This window comes from Danaus plexippus, chromosome 2 (assembly GCF_018135715.1).
Source record: "Danaus plexippus chromosome 2, MEX_DaPlex, whole genome shotgun sequence".
Classification (NCBI taxonomy): Eukaryota; Metazoa; Arthropoda; class Insecta; order Lepidoptera; family Nymphalidae; genus Danaus; species Danaus plexippus.
In genome coordinates, this window is record NC_083537.1 from 5,320,056 (window position 1) to 5,341,290 (window position 21,235).

The window sequence follows — 21,235 nt, forward strand, 5'->3', positions numbered from 1 at the left end:
GATAACGTAAGAATATTTTAATTTATATTCAATAATTCAAAATATGTGACATTTATAAGGCTTGACTCGAAACAAACTGAAAAATCAATACTTTATTGTATCCTGAATTCAGTCGACATTCGTCAGTTGAAGAATGGGACTAAGACAATATATTAAAAGGATTTTTACTAACAACAAAATTGTAAATAATTTTATTCTTCCAGCTGGTGCCACTTTTAAACATGGAAATTTTTCTCCGATATAAATATAAACCTTTATTCAAAATACGATAGCAAACAATTTTGTAAATGACTTTAAATATTGGACAGAAAACTTTTGTTAAGAACTATATCACAATGCTTGGGCGAAAGCAAAGTCTGAAAGGAGAACCTGTACTTGCCGACTATGGCCCAGAAGAGTCATTAAATGAGAGCGCCGATATTGAGTGGGTGAATAAGGTAAAATTTGTCAAAAACCTTGCTCCCTTAAAAGATGTTTGTAACATTTTTTTATTGCACTAATTTTTAATTTAATTCACAGCTATGGGTTAGAAGAATTTTACGTTTCTGTGCTTTACTTAGTTTGATGTCGGTTTCATTTAATACACCAAAGTCCTTTGAAAAATATCCCTATCTTCAGACTGTAACTTTTGCTGTGGATTGCTGTGTAACTCTTTTGTTTACTGCTGAAATGATTGCCAAAATGCATATAAGAGGAATTTTGAAGGTAACTTAAACCTAACTTAATATATGTGTATAATTCATAATAAACTAGGTACATTATTTTTTTTATGTTTCTAGGGAGATGTAGCATACTTGAAAGACCACTGGTGCCAATTTGATGCTTCCATGGTGTTCTTTTTGTGGGTGTCCGTTTTACTCCAAATGTTTGAGCTGACTGGAATAGTGCCAAGATATAGTTATTTGAGTATACTCCGAGCACCTAGGCCTCTTATAATGATCCGCTTTCTCAGAGTATTTCTTAAATTTTCAATGCCAAAGTCTAGGATTAACCAAATATTTAAGTAAGCAATTTTATGACTATAATTATTAAGGATAATTATATAAATAAAAAAAAAAATCTACATCATATATTTGTTGTCTTGCAGGAGGTCCAGCCAACAGATCTACAATGTAACATTATTTTTCTTGTTTTTTATGTCTCTGTATAGCTTGTTGGGAGTTCAATTTTTTGGTGAGCTCACCCATCACTGTGTAAGGAACACAACAGATCCTAAGTAATTTTATTTATTGGTTAATTAACTAGACAATATTATATAGAAAATTATGTGATCTTTAAAAAAAAAATATTTATATTCCAGTGAAATCACTATAAACTCTTTGGCCATCCCTGATACATTTTGCTCACCTGAAGCAAATTCAGGCTATCAGTGTCCACCAGGAATGAAATGCATTAAACTTAATTTATCTAAATACATTATGGGTTTCAATGGTTTTGAAGAATTTGGTAAGAAATATATAAGTGGGAACATAAAGTGATATTAATAATTTTTGGAAATCAAAATTATATATTTTTTAAATTTTGCAGCAACCAGTCTGTTTACTGTTTATCAAGCTTCTTCTCAAGAAGGTTGGGTTTTTATTATGTATAGAGCCATTGATTCCTTACCTACCTGGAGATCAGCTCTTTATTTCAGGTATGGATCAAATTTCTCAAACAATGTGTTTGAAATAATGTACACAATTAGATAGAAATTAAAAAGACATGTAGTGTAAAATATTATAAGTATTTATTAAAAAAAATACATATTTTTCAGCACAATGATTTTCTTCTTGGCTTGGCTTGTGAAGAATGTGTTCATAGCTGTCATCACTGAGACATTCAATGAGATAAGAGTTCAATTTCAACAAATGTGGGGTGTCAGAAATCCTATTACTAAAGGTAGCACCACACAGTTTTTCACTGGAGATGACAATGGATGGAAATTGGTTACTATTGATGAAAATAAACATTCTGGTTTGTATATATGTAAAAATAGTTTTAACTATTTTATTACAAAATGTAATGGTTTATATTTACTAATTGAAATTTTATTGAATTTTAACCAAAATGAAACTAGTATTTTTCGGATTTACTACGCGGATTTTATTATTTAAAAACTACATAATCCCGACGTGAAACCGTGATCACGGTTGCTGCAAAGTAACCGAAACGTCGGGATTATGTAGTTTTTAAATAATAAAATCCGCGTAGTAAATCCGAAAAATACTAGTTTCATTTAAATGAATACTCGCGAAAATCTTAGATCTCATTATTTAACCAAAATTTTGATATTCTTGGTATTAATATTAATTTCCTTTTTTTTGGACAATGCTTGTGAATGCTAATCCAATCAAATGTTATTTAAAAAGGAGTTGTCTAATGCCTGCCAGTGTCTCAGTTCCTATCACAGTGTCATACGAAATTACACCACTGTGTCGTCACAAGTAAAGAGGCGCCCGCTGCCTCTTATATTTAGCAAACTGTAATGCATATAATGGTATTGAGATATTGTTTCCCTCATAACTTAATTTTCTTTGTAGGTAGTGCACCAGAAATTTTTCATAAAATGTTAAGATCCGCATATTTTCGGCTCATTGTAATGGGCGTGGTTCTAGCAAATGGAATTATAACCGCTACTATGAATTTCAAGCATGATGACAATCCGAGAGAATTCTTTTATGAGAAATACTATTATATCGAGGTAGTGAATATTCAATTATAAAACATTACAATTTTTGACATTTTTGTACCTATTTGTATGGTTGCTGGCACGTAACTTGCCAAGGTTTTTACGTAGTGGGGATATGTTTGTACACTGATGTACACTGATTGCAACAGAAAGTGGTCACTTGATGCTTATCAATAACAATAACTCATACCAGGAACAGAAAGAGTATGTTTAATTTGGAATTAGGATTTGTGCCGTCTCGTTCCCTGTGTCTCGCATTTTATCTATGGTACCTAAAAATCGCATTCTGCTCATCTATCGTCACTTGCCAAGTAAGGTGCCGGCAGCTATACACGGTTTAAACTGAGATATATAAATAATATTTATTATGGAATGATGAAAATGAACTATTTATTACCTTATATTTTCAGATTGCGTTCACAATATTTTTGGATTTAGAAGCTCTTATTAAAATATGGTGCTTGGGATGGAAAGGTTACTTTAAACACTCAGTCCACAAATTTGAATTACTTTTAGCCATCGGTACTTCTATTCATATAATACCACAGCTGTATATGTCAGGATTTACATACTTTCAAGTAAGTAAACTTAAAACATAAATTATTTTTTTCATAGAGGATTAAAAAAAACATCTTTCAATACAATAATTTTAGGTTCTTCGTATTGTACGTCTAATAAAAGCATCGCCGTTGTTGGAAGGATTTGTTTACAAGATTTTTGGTCCAGGAAAGAAATTGGGAAGTCTTATAATATTTACCATGTGTTTGCTGATCATAAGCTCATCTATTTCAATGCAGCTCTTCTGCTTCCTTTGCGAATTTACTAAATTTGAGACATTTCCTGAGGTGAATGAAATATATAAAAGCCAAATTTTATTATGTGCAAAAACAAATCCTTACAATTTGTATTATTTCAGGCTTTTATGTCTATGTTCCAAATATTAACCCAAGAAGCGTGGGTCGAAGTCATGGACGAGACGATGGTTCGAACGAGTCAGACCTTAACTCCTCTTGTTGCGATATACTTTATATTGTACCACCTGTTTGTAACACTGGTAATTTAGATAATTAGTAAATAATCCACAAAATCTATACGGGAGACGAAACTAGACGACATTTTTGACTTATATTTTCAGATTGTGCTATCACTTTTCGTAGCAGTAATTTTGGACAATCTAGAACTCGATGAGGACATCAAGAAGTTAAAACAGCTGCGCTATAGACAACAGAGTGCTGAAATAAAGGAGAGCTTGCCGTTCCGTTTGAGGATATTTGAGAAGTTCCCCGATAGTCCGCAGATGACCAAATTACACAAAGTGCCAGGAGACTTTAATTTACCAAAAGTAAGCATTCTCTTCTGTTAAAATACTTAACCATACAGCTGTTGATCAAAGTCGTTATGTTCAACAAAACAATCTTGTACTTACATCAATATGTTTATCGCATTAACTTCACATATCATATGATAATAAAGGGTCTGTCAGTCGGACTTGTTTTCCTTATATTTATGATGTCACATAAATCCGAAAAGCACTAATTTAAATGTGTTATGTCTTGTTCTTATCTTGTATTTTAAATGTCTTGGATAATGGATATCATAATGTATTGTCAATCAGGTTCGGGAGTCGTTTATGCGTCAGTTTGTATGTGACCTTGACGTCGAGGAGGAGGTCGCGGGGGGGCCGGGGTCCGCGGGGGGTGGAGGCCGGACCACTGGCGACATCTCACGCCGAGCCATAGAGTACATCGGAGTAGACAAGATAGCCTTCCCATATAGAAAGCGTTGTCTGGTGAAGACGCTGACAGTGGCGCCACCATCACAGAGACCCAGCGCAGCGTTGCGAAAACATGTCGTTGCTTCTATTATTAAGTATGATCTTGTTTTATAAAAAAAACTATGCACGTTTGTAATTTTTACGTGGTATACTCCATATATGTCTGCTTTAATGTATTTTCTTACTAGCCGTCTTATTTTTTTATTTTGATTTATGTTTGCAGGTAGACAGTCTACTTCTTTTGTTTTTATTGTGAGTTATGTTTGTTTCTACTTCTGTTTCATGATAAATATATATTACTTTAAGAATTATGTATTCTATTGTGTATTGTGTAATTTAAAAAAAAAACTGAAATATTTATACGTTTCTAGCGACTCTAATAATCACCGTCGTCTGGTTCTCGGTGATTCCGCCATGTTAGCAACGGGAGGTAAATCCGGATTGAAGTCTCAAGGCACTGTGTCCAGCGCTAAACAACTTCGAGTTGATCAAAAAAAGTAATAAAAATCTATTATAAGTTAACGCACCTTTTGCTATACCCAGTTTTTTTAACGATTTCTATTGTATTAGTCAATTGTTGCCCAAAACCAGTAGTCATGAAAAGCGGTAATGAATAAAAATAATTACAGATTCGGTTCAAGATCTATCCGCAGATCTGTCCGCAGCGGTTCGATCAAGCTGAAGCAGACGTACGAACACCTCCTGGAGAATGGTGACATCGGGGCAGCCTCCCGCGTGGTACCCTCGTCCCGCGCTCGCCCGCCGTACCTCGATATACGACTGCTGCAGGCCAAGAGGCAGCAGGCTGAGATGAGACGGTGAGCTAGAAATATTGACATACAAACATGCATGAACGTTTTAAAATATAACATATTAAGAAATGAGCGACACAAAGCCTTCAAGTTTGTTTGTTAAATTAAATAACAAAATATAAAAACTATGTGCCAGCGAAGATCTAATATGAACGCAATCTGCATAATGAACTTCATATACTGAATAATACATACAGTATGTAACATTTAGAAATCAACGTGAAGAAGATCTCCGTGAGAATCACCCTCTATTCGACACGCCGTTGCTGATAGTTCCAAGGGAGTCACGTTTTCGAAAAATTTGTCGCGCCATCGTCGACGCCAGATACGACGCGAGACTGAGGGATCCCGTCACAGGGAATGAGAGAAAAGTTCATTATAAGAGTTTCCAGTAGGTTATATTTTGTATGTGATGTATATTTAGTGTACACCATGTATAACGTATAATTTTTTTACAGTAACTTCCTCGGTCTGGTGACCTACCTCGACTGGGTGATGATCATGGTCACCACATTATCCTGTTTATCAATGATGTTTGAGACTCCTACGTATAGAGTTATGGAAAATTTCGTACTTCAGGTCCGTAAAAAATGCTGCCAGTTCGTTATTTATATATTTTCATAAAATCTTTTTACACTTATGAACTATTCATGTTACAGATAGCTGAATATGGGTTCGTCGTGTTTATGAGTCTCGAGCTGGCTCTTAAGATTCTAGCGGACGGCCTCTTCTTCACGCCCAAGGCATATCTAAAGGACGCTGCCGCCGGGCTCGATGTCTTTATTTATGTTGTGAGTTATAACAACTTGATTATAAATTTTATTAAGGAGCATTGAAGTCACGCAATTAACAGTAGAAACTTAAACTGTATGAGGTCCATTAAGAGGCATATTCAAGCCTAAAAATAGCCATATTGAACTGTAAAGGCCATATAGTCTATGCTGCTTCAATATACTTGTGACTATGCAGGTATCGTTGACCTTCCTCTGCTGGATGCCGGTACGCGTGCCGCCTGGCAGCCCTGCCCAGATGCTCATGATACTCCGCTGCGTTCGTCCGCTGCGCATCTTCACGCTCGTGCCTCATATGCGTAAAGTCGTCTACGAACTCTGCCGCGGCTTCAAAGAGATCCTATTGGTCGGCCATTTGATGTTCCATTTTTAAATATTAATTGTCCATATTACTTTTTTATCATTGATATGTAAATGTATCAGGTATCGACGTTACTCATTCTGCTGATGTTTGTGTTCGCGAGCTATGGAGTACAATTGTATGGTGGAAGGTTAGTAATATGTTTTCTACATCAAATAACACTTATTCCTTTTTTTTAGTTCACTGCTGCGTATGATAGTATCAATTTATGCCATTAATCAGTGATATTTAGTTGAGATAAATATAAAAAAAATAATTTGATTATATTCGATTCTAATTCCCAGGCTAGCTCGCTGTAACGACCCAACAATAACTCGTCGGGAGGACTGCGTCGGTGTGTTCATGAGACGTGTCTTCGTCACTAAAATGAAGCTCAGACCCGGACCTAACGAGACGTTCCCATCGATGTTGGTGCCTAGAGTGTGGTTTGTATTAACTTTTTTTCAAATCCATTTTCATTTATATGGTTTGTAACTAATAATGTGATAGGAAATAATAATAAAAAATTGTAACGCACAAAGTGAAAACACTTAAGGTCATCTCTTACAAGCAAACTAAACAAGAAGACGATACAGCAGAGTTTTACGGAAAAGTAAACATATTATTAATCATAATGTTAAAATGTTTCTTGAAACTTTCAGTTATAATATAACAAGAAGAAAGTTAAGAAGAATAAAATATTAATTTTTCCATTATTGTATTTTCAGGGCAAATCCAAAGCGTTTCAACTTCGATAATATAGGCGACGCTCTACTTACTCTCTTCGAGGTCCTGTCGTTTAAAGGTTGGCTTGACGTCCGTGACGTATTGATCAAAGCCCTGGGACCTGTCAGTGTTATTACACCTATTAATATATATTGATACACCTATATATGAACACTATAATAGTTTTTGTTTCTAGGTGCACGCCATTTACATACACGTCTACATATTCTTAGGCTGCATGATCGGTCTAACATTATTTGTTGGTGTGGTTATTGCGAACTATTCAGAGAACAAAGGAACGGCTCTACTGACTGTCGACCAGAGGAGATGGTAGTATTAGTTCTTAAATATATATAATTTAACAGTTTTACCACCCTTTTTTTAATATTTCGTAATAATATTGTCTAGGTGTGATCTGAAAAAGAGATTGAAAATTGCTCAGCCATTGCATTTGCCACCTCGTCCCGATGGCAGAAAGATTCGTGCCTTCGCTTATGACGTCACACAAAATTTATCCTTCAAAAGAGTCATTGCCATCGTAGTGCTTATAAACAGCGGGTTACTAGCTGTTACTGTGAGTATACAAAAATCATTTTAGATTTTAGAAATTTTTTATTAACTTTCAATTTTCTATTTATTTTCTACAAATAAATAACGAGTTTCCTATTTTAAATTCAATATTGACTAACTCTCCTTTACATCAAGATATTAAGGATACTTCGTAGTCTTGCATTAGAAAAAAAACATAATTAAAAGGAATCAAATATGTTTCAGCTTTTTATTTTATTGCCCTAGTAATATTTATATATATTGCATAAAATGCTCTACAGTAGATAAATCCTTAAAAACGCCTACATATTCTTGCGAAAAACATTCGTAGACGCTAACAAAGAGACGTAGAATTGATAAATAAAATTATTTGAGGATATTTTTCTTTCATTATTTTCTTAATATTAGAATTATATTTGAAATTGTTACTATATGCTATAATTATTTCCGTTTCCTGTCAGTGGTCCCGTCATTCGAGTAACACAGAACGTCTCGCCCTGACGTCAGCTCTCCTGACGCTGGTGTTCGTAGTGGAAGTGCTCCTGAAGACGATAGCCTTCACACCACGCGGCTACTGGCAGTCGCGTCGGAACAGATACGACCTGCTCGTTACAGTGGCGGGATGTATATGGATATTCATGCATTTTACTCTTAAGGTACATAAGAAAAAATACGATATGAAATAAAAATTATTTAATATTTTATATAGCAATTATAATATAACCTTTTTTTTGGAAAGAAGGTGGTTTTATATCCTATCCATATTATAATGTAGAGCAAGTTTTATTTGAAGTATATTTATTTTTGCAAAATATTTAACTAGTTTAACCTAAGTGGAATATATGAATGTATTGCTAATGTATGTGACTCATACGCTAGGTCGTGTTTTATATAGGGTTTTCCATTAAGGGCGCTTGATCTTTGAAATGCAAAAAAAAATACATGTAGGAAGATATTTGCGAAATTTTTTTTTTATTTGGAAGGTCTATCGACCCCATTATGTATGGAATATGACATCATTCAAATGACCGCCACGGCTTCGGTTGGTGGCGCGCACACGAAAGGTCCAATTTTCGATGACTCTGGCGCACAAATCGGGCTGTATTTGATCGATGGCGTGGCGTATGTTGACTTTGAGGGCATCGGTGGTTTGCGGCTTGTTGGCATAGACCTGCGACTTAAGAAAACCCCACAAGAAAAAGTCCAGCGGGGTCAAATCGCACGATCTCGGTGGCCAGTTCACGTCGCCTCCGCGCGAGATGACCATGTCCAGAAATTGCTCGTGCAGAACTTCCATCGTAGCGTGTGCTGTGTGGCACGTAGCGCCGTCCTGTTGAAACCACATGTTGTCCAGATCCATATTCTCGATTTCAGGCCAAAAGAAGTTGGTTATCATCGACCGGTATCGCTCACCATTGACGGTGACGGCCACACCATTATCGTTTTCGAAAAAATACGGACCAATCACGCCTCCGGCCCAAAATCCGCACCAAACAGTCACTTTCTGCGGGTGCATTGCCACTTGGTGAACCTCGTGTGGATTGGTCTCGTCCCAAATACGGCAATTTTGCTTGTTGACATAGCCATTCATCCAAAAATGCGCCTCGTCGCTGAAGATGATTTTTTTGCCAAAATCGGCGTCAACTTCCAACTGCTCTAATGCCCAGTCAGCGAACACACGGCGCTGTCTATGGTCATTAACCTTGAGCTCTTGGGTCAGCTGGATCTTGTACGGGTGCAGGCTCAAGTCACAACGCAAAATTCGCCAAGTTGTCGTCTGCGAAAGGCCGAGTTCCTGTGCGCGACGCGGAATTGACTGCCGCGGGTTTTCGAGGACACTGTCGCGCACAGCGGCGATATTCTCGGCAGATCTCGCGTTACGTTGACGCACGGGAACCGGCTGATTGTTAACTGACCCGGTTGACTCGAATTTGTCCACCAATCGACGGATAGTCGACTCGGCAGGACGATCATCGCGACCGTAAAACGGGCGAAGTGCGCGGAACGTTGCTCGAACTGAAGACCCATTTTCATAAAACAATTTTATGATTTGCACGTGCTGCTCGACACTGTAACCTGCCATGGTGGTTTGGGAGGACGGAATGAATATAACACACTGCATTCGACAGCTGTCACTCAAACAACATGGCCGCAATCAGCTGTCAAAGTTCAAGCGTCCCTATTGGAAAACCCTATATAACATTATGTACAAGTACAGATAATCTATATCTATATAAACGAAAGAAGTGTTAATAACGTTATTAAAACTCAAGAACGGCTGTACGGATTTGGCTGAAAATTTGTGGTGGGGGGGGGGGGGTTAAATTAGAATGAGGAAATTTACATAGGATATATAATTTTCATCCCGATCGAATGATAAAACTTAATAAAAGCCAAAATCTGCTTATTTACCGCATCTAAGTGGGAACAGAAATGCCCGGTTAGCTATACATTTTAATTCTGAAAGTGACACAGACTAAGTCACGGGCAAAAACTAGTAATCTATGTATATGTAAATCCATTAACAGAACGACCTGTCATACTTCGTGGGTTTCATGGTGGTGATCCTGCGCTTCTTCACAATAACCGGCAAGCACACGACTCTCAAGATGTTGATGTTGACGGTCGGGGTGAGCGTCTGCAAGAGCTTCTTCATTATATTCGGCATGTTCCTACTGGTGTTCTTCTACGCACTCGCCGGCACCATCGTGTTTGGGAACGTTAAATATGGTGAAGGAATCGGAAGGTATTTGATAGAATTATTACTGTATATTATAAACAAAGTTTGTAAATATGAATGGATTTTTGTTACTGAGCTGGTTTTGATGAAACTTCAAAATAAGATATGGGATATATTTTTCATTATAATTCCGGTTGGATCGGGCCATAACAGTTGTATTTTCACTGAAGCGGTGTAACAGAGACTAAATAGACCCGAATTTTAGTTACCAGTTTTTTTATATACATACATATACTTTTACAATATAAATACATTTATTTCTAACCCAATACCTACATACACTCGGACGTATCCGCGGACAGGACTAGTTCTTATAGTAAATGATATTTATATAACATTATTTGATTTCAGACGGGCGAACTTCAATTCCCCTATCCACAGTGTGGCCATGTTGTTCCGTATAGTGACCGGCGAGGATTGGAACAAGATCATGCACGACTGTATGGTGGCGCCGCCATACTGCACGCCCGCCGATAACTACTGGGAGACGGATTGCGGAAACTTCACCGCCTCGCTGGCTTACTTCTGCACGTTCTACGTCATTATTACTTATATCGTGCTCAATTTGCTTGTCGGTCAGTACTACACGCACAGATATACATAACAATGTATTAGAGATACCACTACGTCAATACAAATATCTAATGCCCTTATGCAAGTTATTTATTGAATATTGTAATTAATTCAATTTATATTCCTATATCGTCTTAAACAAGACATTTAAGATATCTATAGAATATAAAAAAAGTATAGACGTAAAAACCTGACAATCAAACATTAACATCACAAAGTAAGCTAAAGTCATGACATACACTATCATATTAATAATTCCGCAGCTATCATAATGGAAAACTTCTCGTTGTTTTATTCGAACGAGGAAGACGCTCTTCTATCCTACGCTGATATCAGAAACTTCCAGAACACCTGGAATATTGTAGACGTTCACCAGAAAGGTGTGATCCCCGTGAGGAAGGTAAATGAAAAACATTATATGTGTTATGTACAAAAGTTCATTGAATATATAAGGTCTATTATGTTTCAGGTTAAATTCATACTACGTCTCTTGAAAGGCCGCTTGGAATGCGATACTCACAAGGAAAGATTGCTGTTCAAATACATGTGTTACGAACTGGAACGACTCCATAACGGAGAAGACGTCACCTTCCATGACGTCATTAAGTGAGTAAATTGAGTAATATATATATATTTTTATTGTATATTTTGATCATACTATCTCACGCAGTTATTTGGCGTTCTATTTTGGAAAAATATATATTTTTCAATTCCATTTGCTTATAGTATGCTTTCCTATCGAACGGTTGATATTCGTAAGTCTTTGCAAATGGAGGAACTGCTTGCAAGAGAGGAGTTTGAGTTTCTTATAGAGGAGGAAGTCGCCAAACAGACGATTAGAACATGGCTCGAAGGATGTCTTAAAAAAATACGAGCCAACAGCAGCGTAAGTAACAATTTTTATAGTATATAAAAAGTAAAAAGTAATTTAATAGTATATAGGACGATGAAATACAGGAACAAGTAACATGTACTAGTTTGTAAGCATATATATATTAAGAGGAACTATTAAAACTACTCAGATAACATTAAGAAGCAAGACGGATATCAAGAGACAGTACTTGAGTCTTAAAACTCAGAAAAAAATACAGGATGTTACCACCCCAGTCGATCCAGTCGAAACAAACTATCTTCCCTGATTACATAAGAAATAATGAATTAAGAAGAAGATAATATGTAATTTAATATTATAACTTTAATACCTTTTTTATTAGAAGCAGCAGACAAGTCTTATAGCTGGGCTGAGGAAGACCAACGAGCAGCCAGTTGACTTTGCCACAGAGAAAGAAAAAGAGAAACAGGAAGCGGAAGCTCAAGTTAGTTAGCTCACTTACTTGGTTCTTCTATTAATAATATATATATGAATATATGAAATATTTTTATTTCAGCAAACTGTTGCCAATTCCGGACGTACGGAGATCACTGAATCGGCATCCCAGCCTATAATGTCAAGTATGTATACTTTTTATCTCATTATTATTTAATTATTCTGTAGTCGCATATAATCGAATATTTCTGCAAAAAAATCTAGCAAAAAGATAGTTAATAAATATAGCGATTTTGTTTTTGTAAACAAATAATATTACATGATAAATTTATCATTTAGGAGCGTGTATCATTTCCTAACTGGATCTTAGACACCATTTCAATCTGAACTCTCATTCTACTACTGTATAATCATGAAATGATTTCTTCGCAGACGTCACGTCTTCTCTGGATTCTCAACCGAAACGTGCCTCCGGTAAAGGGCAGTTCAAAAGATCTGGACTACCTTCAGTAACTGTACCGAGGTGAGGCGATAAAAAATATGCCTATCAGCACAAACATTTATTTTAAATAAGGGTTTAACGAGAGTCATTATTTTAACAGGCCTGAAAGTCCAGTGAAGAAATATTTACAACCAACGCTGAGCGATCCACATCCAGCCCTCACTAAGAAACCAGCCCCTCGTAAGCATACTTTCTACTGAAAATTACTTACATCAATAGATTTTATATCACTTGCCAGAGATAACGTTAGGTAGATTGTCCAAAATCGGATTACAGAGCCAAAAAAAAAATTATTTTGTGGTTTTCTTTAATTCCACACTTACCTATTATTTAAAAATATTAGTAAAAAAAAAAGCTAATGAATAACGTCTTTGTTGGATCAACTAAGACTTATAAATAAAATTTTAAGTGAGAAAATAGTATCCATCTTAGTAAAACTAATAAAAAAAAATATATAGCTCATATAATATAATTTTATCTCTTTCAGCCACCGTCAAGAGCAACACTCGCGGCGCTCACACCGCTCACACACACACGCACACACAGCAGCACACACACGCACACACGAACGCGGCCCTACACGACGTGCACGCGTGGTGGGGGGCGCAGCTCGCCGCACTCGCACACTAGGCACACACACATAAATTGGGTTCAAGAATGTATACAAGCTCGTGGATTATACACTTCTATAAAGTGTCTTTCTTACATATTACTATTCTATACAATAGCAAGCTTAGAAGGAAGAACTTCTAAACGGCTCATTGCACAGAACTGACAGACATCACCACGGGAAGATAAATTTTAATTTTCCTCCAAGTTTAAACTTCTTTGTTCCTTTTCATTTCTGTCTCTTATTATATACATATATATAACAACTAAAAACATACTCTACTACATTTTGTATGTTATAATTCTCTAGTTTATATCTTATTTAAAAAAATATGTTGAATGAAATTTATTTATGTAACTGTGACATTCTTGTGTACTGAAAGTAGTGTAGAGAAATATAACAATTAATAAAAAATTTGAAAAACCTAGTTAAAAAAATATATTAATAAAAAAATATATACTTTCTATATCAAAAGAACATTCGTCGTAGGGGGTGTGGTCCCGCCCTAAACTATATTGTTAGCTAACTTCTTATAGTAATATCAACTATTCCAATTTAAACTTAAATGTTGTAGAAAATTAATAATTTATTTCATTATTTAATATCCTCAGATGAAAAAATAACTTCAAAAGTGAATCACAACAATATAATTATATTAATCATTGCAAATAATGGCACATTCCTAAAGTAAATAATAGTATGATAGTTATCGTGAACACTAAGCATATGTATCTGCCGGCTATGGGATAGTAGAACAGCTTGGCTCTTAGCTGTAGCGAGGCGGAGTAGGCGAGCACCGTACTGATGTCCTCCTGGGATGTGTCCTGGTGGAGAAACGGTCTCACACACAACTCATGGCCCACGGATTGAGTCCGATGGCATTCGTCTGACAGCCTCGCCGCCTGGAATCGTTTTATAACATATATATTGGACATTGGCAAAACATCCCACAATTCCAACGTGAAAGGAGCCATAGCATAAATATATATATTAACGTCAAATTGTTAGCCGTTGTTTGTTTATCTTATACCATATTTAACCATATTTATTAATTAATTGGAAGAATAGTAGTTAAGAATAAAACTAGATTTTGTTTTGTTTGTCTCTGCCTAATTATTATGTTTTTAATGCACTTCAAGTACGAAAATAAAGTTCATGTTCAATATTGTTCATTTGTATTATATTTTCTGTGTTAATAAACATTTGAAACGTTATTCCCGACCTGAATGAATGGCACCATGACGGCTGATATCCACAGCAGTTGATTCAGTACGCTGATGCCGGCGAGGGTTCCGTGCCGGTGTCAACTTTATCCAATTCAGTAACCACATGGACCCCCGAAGCTGCCACGAAATATTACTATCGTAAATAAACAGACGCTGGGGCTAAATCGTCATTCAAATATTTCAATAATTACGAAATTCAGCAATCTCTACAATAGAATATGTATCAGAAATTAGATCGTTATTGCAGGGCAAACTTGTTAGTAGCTCCAGATACATCCCTCATCCAATTCAAAGGGGTTATAGTTCGGTTTAAAAGACGCTCCTTCAAAAACATCAAATGTGCTTGCAGAAGCTGTGCTTGAAGACAGTAACTGGTTATAACAGTAGCTTGAACCATATCGTGGATGAGTGTAGATATATGAGTAGGATCTTCAATCCTAGTATAACGTCGGTGGAGCTGAAATAAAATCTGTGGTAAAAAAGAGTTTTCGATATCTTCAAAATAGTATATAACACAATACCTTGTTTCCATCCATTTAAATATAATAGTTCCTTTGGCCATCATCAAATGGACAGAGCAAAGAGAATACACATCCAAATAACGCTTAATATAATAAAAAACCACAGCATCCGCAGCAGTTTTTGGTTTCACAGAAGGCGTCCCTTGCGGAGATAAGATGACAAAAGAAATACCTAAAATTTAAAAATAGTTTTTAAATTTGGACTAGAACAAAATCTGTTCCAATAATTAATGTTCTATGCCTGAAATTCAATTAATACTAACAATGTCCAGGTATTTGTGTTACTCAAATCATTTATTATTAATAATAAGCAACTCACCCTTCCATTAAATTTTGCAACTGTTCATTATCAGCTATTCTGAACAAATAAAGTGCATAGAGGAACCCAATAAAATGCAAAACACTTGGTCCGATATATGTAAATGCTATATTGCCATAACAAACTTGTCTATATGAATCGTATTCTAATGATGATGACAAAGCAAGTGGTACTAATTTGTAGCAAAATCCTCTGTCTCTCCTGTAACAGATTTAAGAAAATAATTTATTAAAATTATTTAAAACACAAAATTTAAATAATGTTACGTCAAATGAAGCTTTTACAAAGGTAAATATAACACAGTTAAAATCGACAACATTCTGATTAAATTCATATCTATCAGCTAAGTTAATCTGTTCAAAACTTTCGTAGCCAAACTTCAGATTTAAATTATTAATTTTTTTATTAATTACTTAAAAATGTAAGATATTTACCTAAAACATGCCATATATTGAAGAATATACCCGAGAAACATAAATACTGCAACCTGTGCAGAGTGGAAATGCGATATACAAATTGATATTTGAGGAGTCGATGCGTCTGCACCGGTCGTAATCCCATCACGGTTAACAATTTAAATACGGAAGTAGTATCTGTAGTGACGACGTTAGTTAGAGAATTTAAATAATAATCCTATTGCTAATTATAGAATTACTTACTTTTGATTTACAATAATGTAATATAGCCGATGTACTCATATTCCGTGTCCGGAGATTCTGTTATTTCACCAATCTGGACAGAAGTAGCATATAAGATTGTTGAGACTTTCTTAAAATTTTACAAACATTAGCAAAGAAAAACAAGTAACAATAACATCAACACGAACGCCGTTACGATGTTGAATATTCTTTGATCTCGTGATAAAAACTCAATTCAATTGAGGGTAGATTTTTTATCCAATAAAAGTGAGTAAATATAAAAAAAATCTATTTTACTCCTTGAATAGCACATTTAAATCCATAAAACTTTTCACAATACTTCATGTCCTTCAGTATTTACTAAAGTAAATATCAAAAACACTCACTTCAACACTATGGGCATCAAGACTCGATCTGGTGGATCTCTCCATGGCTGGCACACCCAACTTGTCGTGTCCCAGTACATGGCTATCCAGCAATCATTAGCTGCACATTGGCATAACAAACCATTAGCCATTTTATTACTTATATCAATGCGTTAATTATAAAAGTTCACATTATTTCAAGATAAACATATTATATATTTAGCTTCAGATTATTTATAGTCAATAAATTAGAACAACAATCATTTAACGACAGTTTAGTAAATGCAATCATCTGTACTCACAACTACTGTACGATCCATTGTCGCTTGCATAATTTATTGAGGTATGATTTATAGTTGTGTTCCTCTCAGCACTTATAAATAAAGACTCAAAGTAATTATGAAAACATTGTTATTTAGTTAATACCACTATCACAATAAATTTTTCAACTGTAGGACAAAAGCAATGAACTGCATATTAGTGCAAGATATGTTTATTTTAGATATGAACGTGTTTTAAAAACTATGATGACTTTATAAACTATTGTTGTATGTTAAATGTTAAAAGAACTTTGTTACGAATTAAAATATTGTATAATACCTGAGAAGAATGTAATGTTCAAAATATGGAGTTGTTATTTGTTGACTTCGGTTAATAAAATAATAAGCGACAAAGGAAAAAACCCAGTTCGTTTATATTCCATTGAGGGCAAAAACTAAGTTTGCATTATTCACCAGGCTACCAATGGTTCTTTATATGCGTTGAACTCTGATAAACTCCCATTATAAAGATAACAATGTGAGAAAAATATTTCGCTCTTGGATTTAACAATAAAACGTATCCATATTATTGTACTTCGTGTCGCATTTTTAAGTTATTAAAAAAGCAATTAAACAGTTCAAAGGCAAAATAAAAAACCATGGAACTTGGAAGTTATATTTTGTATAAGTAACGGCCGTAGTCTGTTCTTTTTTTTTTATTAATGTGTTAGGTAGTGTCTCATACAAGCAACACATAACTCTTCATATATAGGTTGATTTTCAAAAAAGTCTGCTAGTCGATTAAATATTTGAACTTCGTTAGCTTATGTACATAAAAAACAAGTAATAAATTACTTTAAAACGCTTTTATATTATTATTTATTTATTTTTTTGGCATAGTGAAACAAACCTTTTTTATGTTTACTTTTTATTTAAAACCTATTACATTTTGGGTAATCTTTTCTTTGTCAAATACGATGTTCGTCACAATCTTCTTCCTCTCTTCGTAATGTTTCTGCATCTTCTTGTGATTCTCTGATGATCTCTCTTGTCTCCTGAGAACTTCATTTCTCTGTTTCCTCCGTGCCGGTTACTATATTAGATCCCTCTTTAAACAGCCGATCTCCTAGACTCTTCTGCTAACTTGCATTACACTCCTGATGGTATTGTTTTTGGTGCTTTACTAAACTCATATACTTTTTCGTTGTCGTCATTCAGCGTCATTTTCTTCTTGTTCTTGTTCTGTTCCTATTATTTATGTTGTTTCTTGATCTCCTTTCTCCAAGTGCGATCTTCATCGGAACTATCGTCGCTTGATTCATATAATTCTCTATCAGAATTTATCATCCTCTTCTTGAACCTGAAAAACAGTTTTTATTGAAACTCCTTGTCTTATTAATTTGATAAGAATTAATTAATTTCGAAAATGTCAAAAAGAAATTAAAATACTAGGTACATATAGGATTGTGTAGGTAAGTAAAATTATCGAAGGGCGAATTAAGAGAAACTGTACCCAAATTACTGAAAGTACTATTAAAAATATCACCTACATATATATCTACTTAAAGTGTATGTCTTAATTTGCGGAGTATATATTAAAATATACATTACAAACCCCATGGTTCTTCTTCTAATTTCGACTTTCCTTGGTTTTTGTCAAATCTAGCGAGTACTGGATTGAGGAGGCGATACTCGTCAGCTTCTCTATCAACTTCGAAGTCAGGATTTTCAAACAGCGCCTTATGAAAATAAAAAAGCAAAAAAAATTTTGTTATTACGTTTACATACATATGTATACCTTATATATAAAAAAAAAACAAACTACCTTAAATCTGTCGTTTAAGAAGATTGGACGACTGTTTCTTTTTATTTGACTCATTGTCCAACAACCGTGAAGCCAAATCTCGGTTGACTTTCGGCAAGTTGTCGTCAACTTTGCTCTCGAAGGTTTTCTTGCTCGATTTTTTCTCTGATCTTACGTTTCTTATATCCTCAAATGCAAATGGATCCGCAATCGACTGTGCTCTCTTGTATAGTCTCACGTCCACGAAGTATCTTTTTTAACAAGACAAATACAAAATATTGATAAATAGTTTTATGGCCAAATATTAAAAATAATAGAGGTACTTATTTATTGATTTTCAACTTAACTTTTTATACCGATAAAATACACTGACGGATTCATATGCTATATTTAGCTTAAACATTTTTATTATTTCTAATTGTCAAAAATTTTATACAACTGTAGTTTATATTTGAATGATTTTTATGATTAAATAACAAAATTAACTAGAATAACCACTAACTCACCCATGCATATATGCCCTAACAAATTAGTTCCACAAATGATCCAATCAAGGGACTCAAGTTCCTGTTTTGTTACAAACTTGTAATCGTCATACACAGTTTGGGATGCTGAGCTCTCCATTTCGTCTGTTAGATTATCCAAGAATGCACACCATCTGGGGGCCGGACCTGAACAAAAATATTGTTTATTTTAGAATAATTTCTATTTGTCTATAAAAAATTTATCATCATCAATAAAGTTAATTGTATATCTATATACAGAAAATGACAAATATCACAGACTAGAGATGGTATGTAATGTATTTGCATCTTTTGGTCTTCAACAGCCATCATACTCAAGCCAGTGTTAGGAATGACACAGAGATCATTGAAATCAACGGATGACTCTATATTGGTATGCTTTCCTGGAAAAATATACTCATTAATATTATTACTAAAAAAATATATTTATATATTCGTTTCTATATTGAATTTATACATGGGATCTCTCATCTTGTATGAACAAAGCTTCGAGGTCACTTACAGTATTACTGTCCCAGATTTTAACAACATTGGCATCCATTGAATAACATAATCCATTTGTTTGTGGAACTCTATACACTTTATGGGAATTTCATTCATGTGGTCCTTAACTAAATGGTTTGCTGGATCTTATGTCGGTACAGCAATACATGACGGTCGATGTTCCCACACCCAGTTGTAAGGCACCATTAAATTTGATTGAAGTTATTGCTGGGACACGTGAGTTCCTATGTAATAAATTTTGTCATATTATTCAACGAATATCAATTGGCATAAATGTATTTATAGTATTCTGATGTATAAAAAATATATATGGAATAGACAAAGGATTTATGCTAAATAATAAGATGAGGGGAACATTTGACTACCCATATTACCACTATCACGTACTTATAGTCTGCATCGGAGCAATGTAATGCACAGTCCAGTATGCCTTGTCTCGTCTTAGTCCGAGGGTCCCAAGCCTCAACATGGACCACCCTCTGTACCGAACACAAGTAGACCACTGTTCATCATTCACTCCGCAACAGTTTATTTCCGTGGCTTTTGTGGACATATGGAGCTAAGAAATGTCTAATTCTAGGTTAAGTCTGTACACTTCCTGAAATGGTTATATAAAAGACACATTTTGCTTACATTTACCCATGTGTAGTTTGAAGTATAAAGTTATCTACTATTAGTTTAGTTTAAAGCAACACAAATTTCTATATACATATAATATTTATCAACTACAACTCACACTTGAAGCTCCAACAACAATAAGGTCACATGAGGTTTATGGTATTCATATCCCTTCCAAAGTGAGGGACCCTGAGACGATAATGTCTTCCATGTCCCACATGGAATCCACATAACGGTCACATTGTTAAAAAAACTATCTGTAAAATTGCAGTTTAGTATCATAAATGTTATCCTACTGACCACTACAAAAAAAAGCTGGTTATTATATTTGTTTTACCTTTGGTGTAATCATCACTAATATTTCAAATGTTACCACCTCGGAATCTAGACATCTTTCGAATTTTAAGGACAAAATATTCACATCAAAACATTTCACTCTTGGTTTGTAAATTCCTGTTGCCATTATATACTGTCCATCTCGGAAACACGCAAAGTTGTGCTAACTCCTGGCATATCAAACTCTTGGATAAGCTCAATTCGTCTTCTGAGGTCCACATTCTTCTTTAAAAGCGCTTTTTTTTTCTTTCAGTCAGCCACTACAAAAAAATTTAGCAAAATAAAAATCACACTATAACCTAAGCAATTGGGATAGTTTTAATAAAATCAATTGATATATCAATATTACTCTTAAACCTAGTAACTATAGGCTATTTAACTTACATCCGGTAACGATTTGCCAGCGCTAAGATTGTAAATTTTAACGTGTCTATCTCGGACACTTGCATAGTTATTGTTTAAAAAAACTGATAATATGAACAATAAGACACAAATCGTGGTTACAAGCGTAAAATTTAATCTTTATATTGATAATATAATAAAACCCTTTTTTAATCGTTTTAAAATAATATTTCAAACATTATAATTAATAAATCGTGATAGCTCCATGTGTTAATGACAATAGTTTGTTATGACATCTTGATGGCATTAGGTAGGTAGAATTGACATTTGAAATAATTTTAAAAAACAATTAGATACTTTTTCTTGTAGTAAGTGAAATTACTCAACGAAATAAAATGTTAAAACACATGTGAAACATTGTAT

The 21,235-nt window shown here is 34.6% G+C and overlaps 1 protein-coding gene and 1 pseudogene across 1 annotated transcript; one reads left to right on the top strand and one right to left on the bottom strand.

The window, feature by feature from the left end:
• Positions 1–131: 131 nt before the first annotated feature.
• LOC116765232 (sodium leak channel NALCN-like) lies at positions 132–14,524 on the top strand. The gene is made up of 35 exons (XM_061522322.1): positions 132–437; positions 520–705; positions 780–1,003; positions 1,088–1,216; positions 1,301–1,446; positions 1,528–1,636; positions 1,757–1,956; positions 2,523–2,683; positions 3,082–3,249; positions 3,325–3,516; positions 3,588–3,725; positions 3,807–4,013; positions 4,287–4,540; positions 4,817–4,942; positions 5,075–5,263; positions 5,469–5,648; positions 5,716–5,836; positions 5,917–6,048; positions 6,227–6,394; positions 6,472–6,539; positions 6,694–6,834; positions 7,117–7,237; positions 7,311–7,444; positions 7,523–7,688; positions 8,125–8,319; positions 10,192–10,409; positions 10,755–10,978; positions 11,240–11,376; positions 11,446–11,582; positions 11,703–11,862; positions 12,191–12,292; positions 12,365–12,428; positions 12,676–12,766; positions 12,846–12,925; positions 13,233–14,524. Exons 1-35 carry the CDS (start codon positions 288–290, stop codon positions 13,373–13,375), a joined length of 5,361 nt encoding a protein of 1,786 aa, XP_061378306.1. The 5' UTR covers positions 132–287; the 3' UTR covers positions 13,376–14,524.
• Positions 14,525–17,935: 3,411 nt separating this feature from the next.
• On the bottom strand, positions 17,936–19,553 carry LOC133319350 (nucleolar protein 10-like; annotated as a pseudogene).
• Between the last annotated feature and the right edge of the window lie 1,682 nt (positions 19,554–21,235).

Excerpts from the sequence above, each read along its gene's own strand:
- LOC116765232 (XM_061522322.1), top strand. The coding sequence starts at position 288 with ATGACTTTAAATATTGGACAGAAAACTTTTGTTAAGAACTATATCACA. Across the intron at positions 1,957-2,522 it reads TGATGAAAATAAACATTCTG|GTAGTGCACCAGAAATTTTT; the intron begins GTTTGTATATAT and ends TTTTCTTTGTAG. Across the intron at positions 12,293-12,364 it reads AACAGGAAGCGGAAGCTCAA|CAAACTGTTGCCAATTCCGG; the intron begins GTTAGTTAGCTC and ends TTTTTATTTCAG.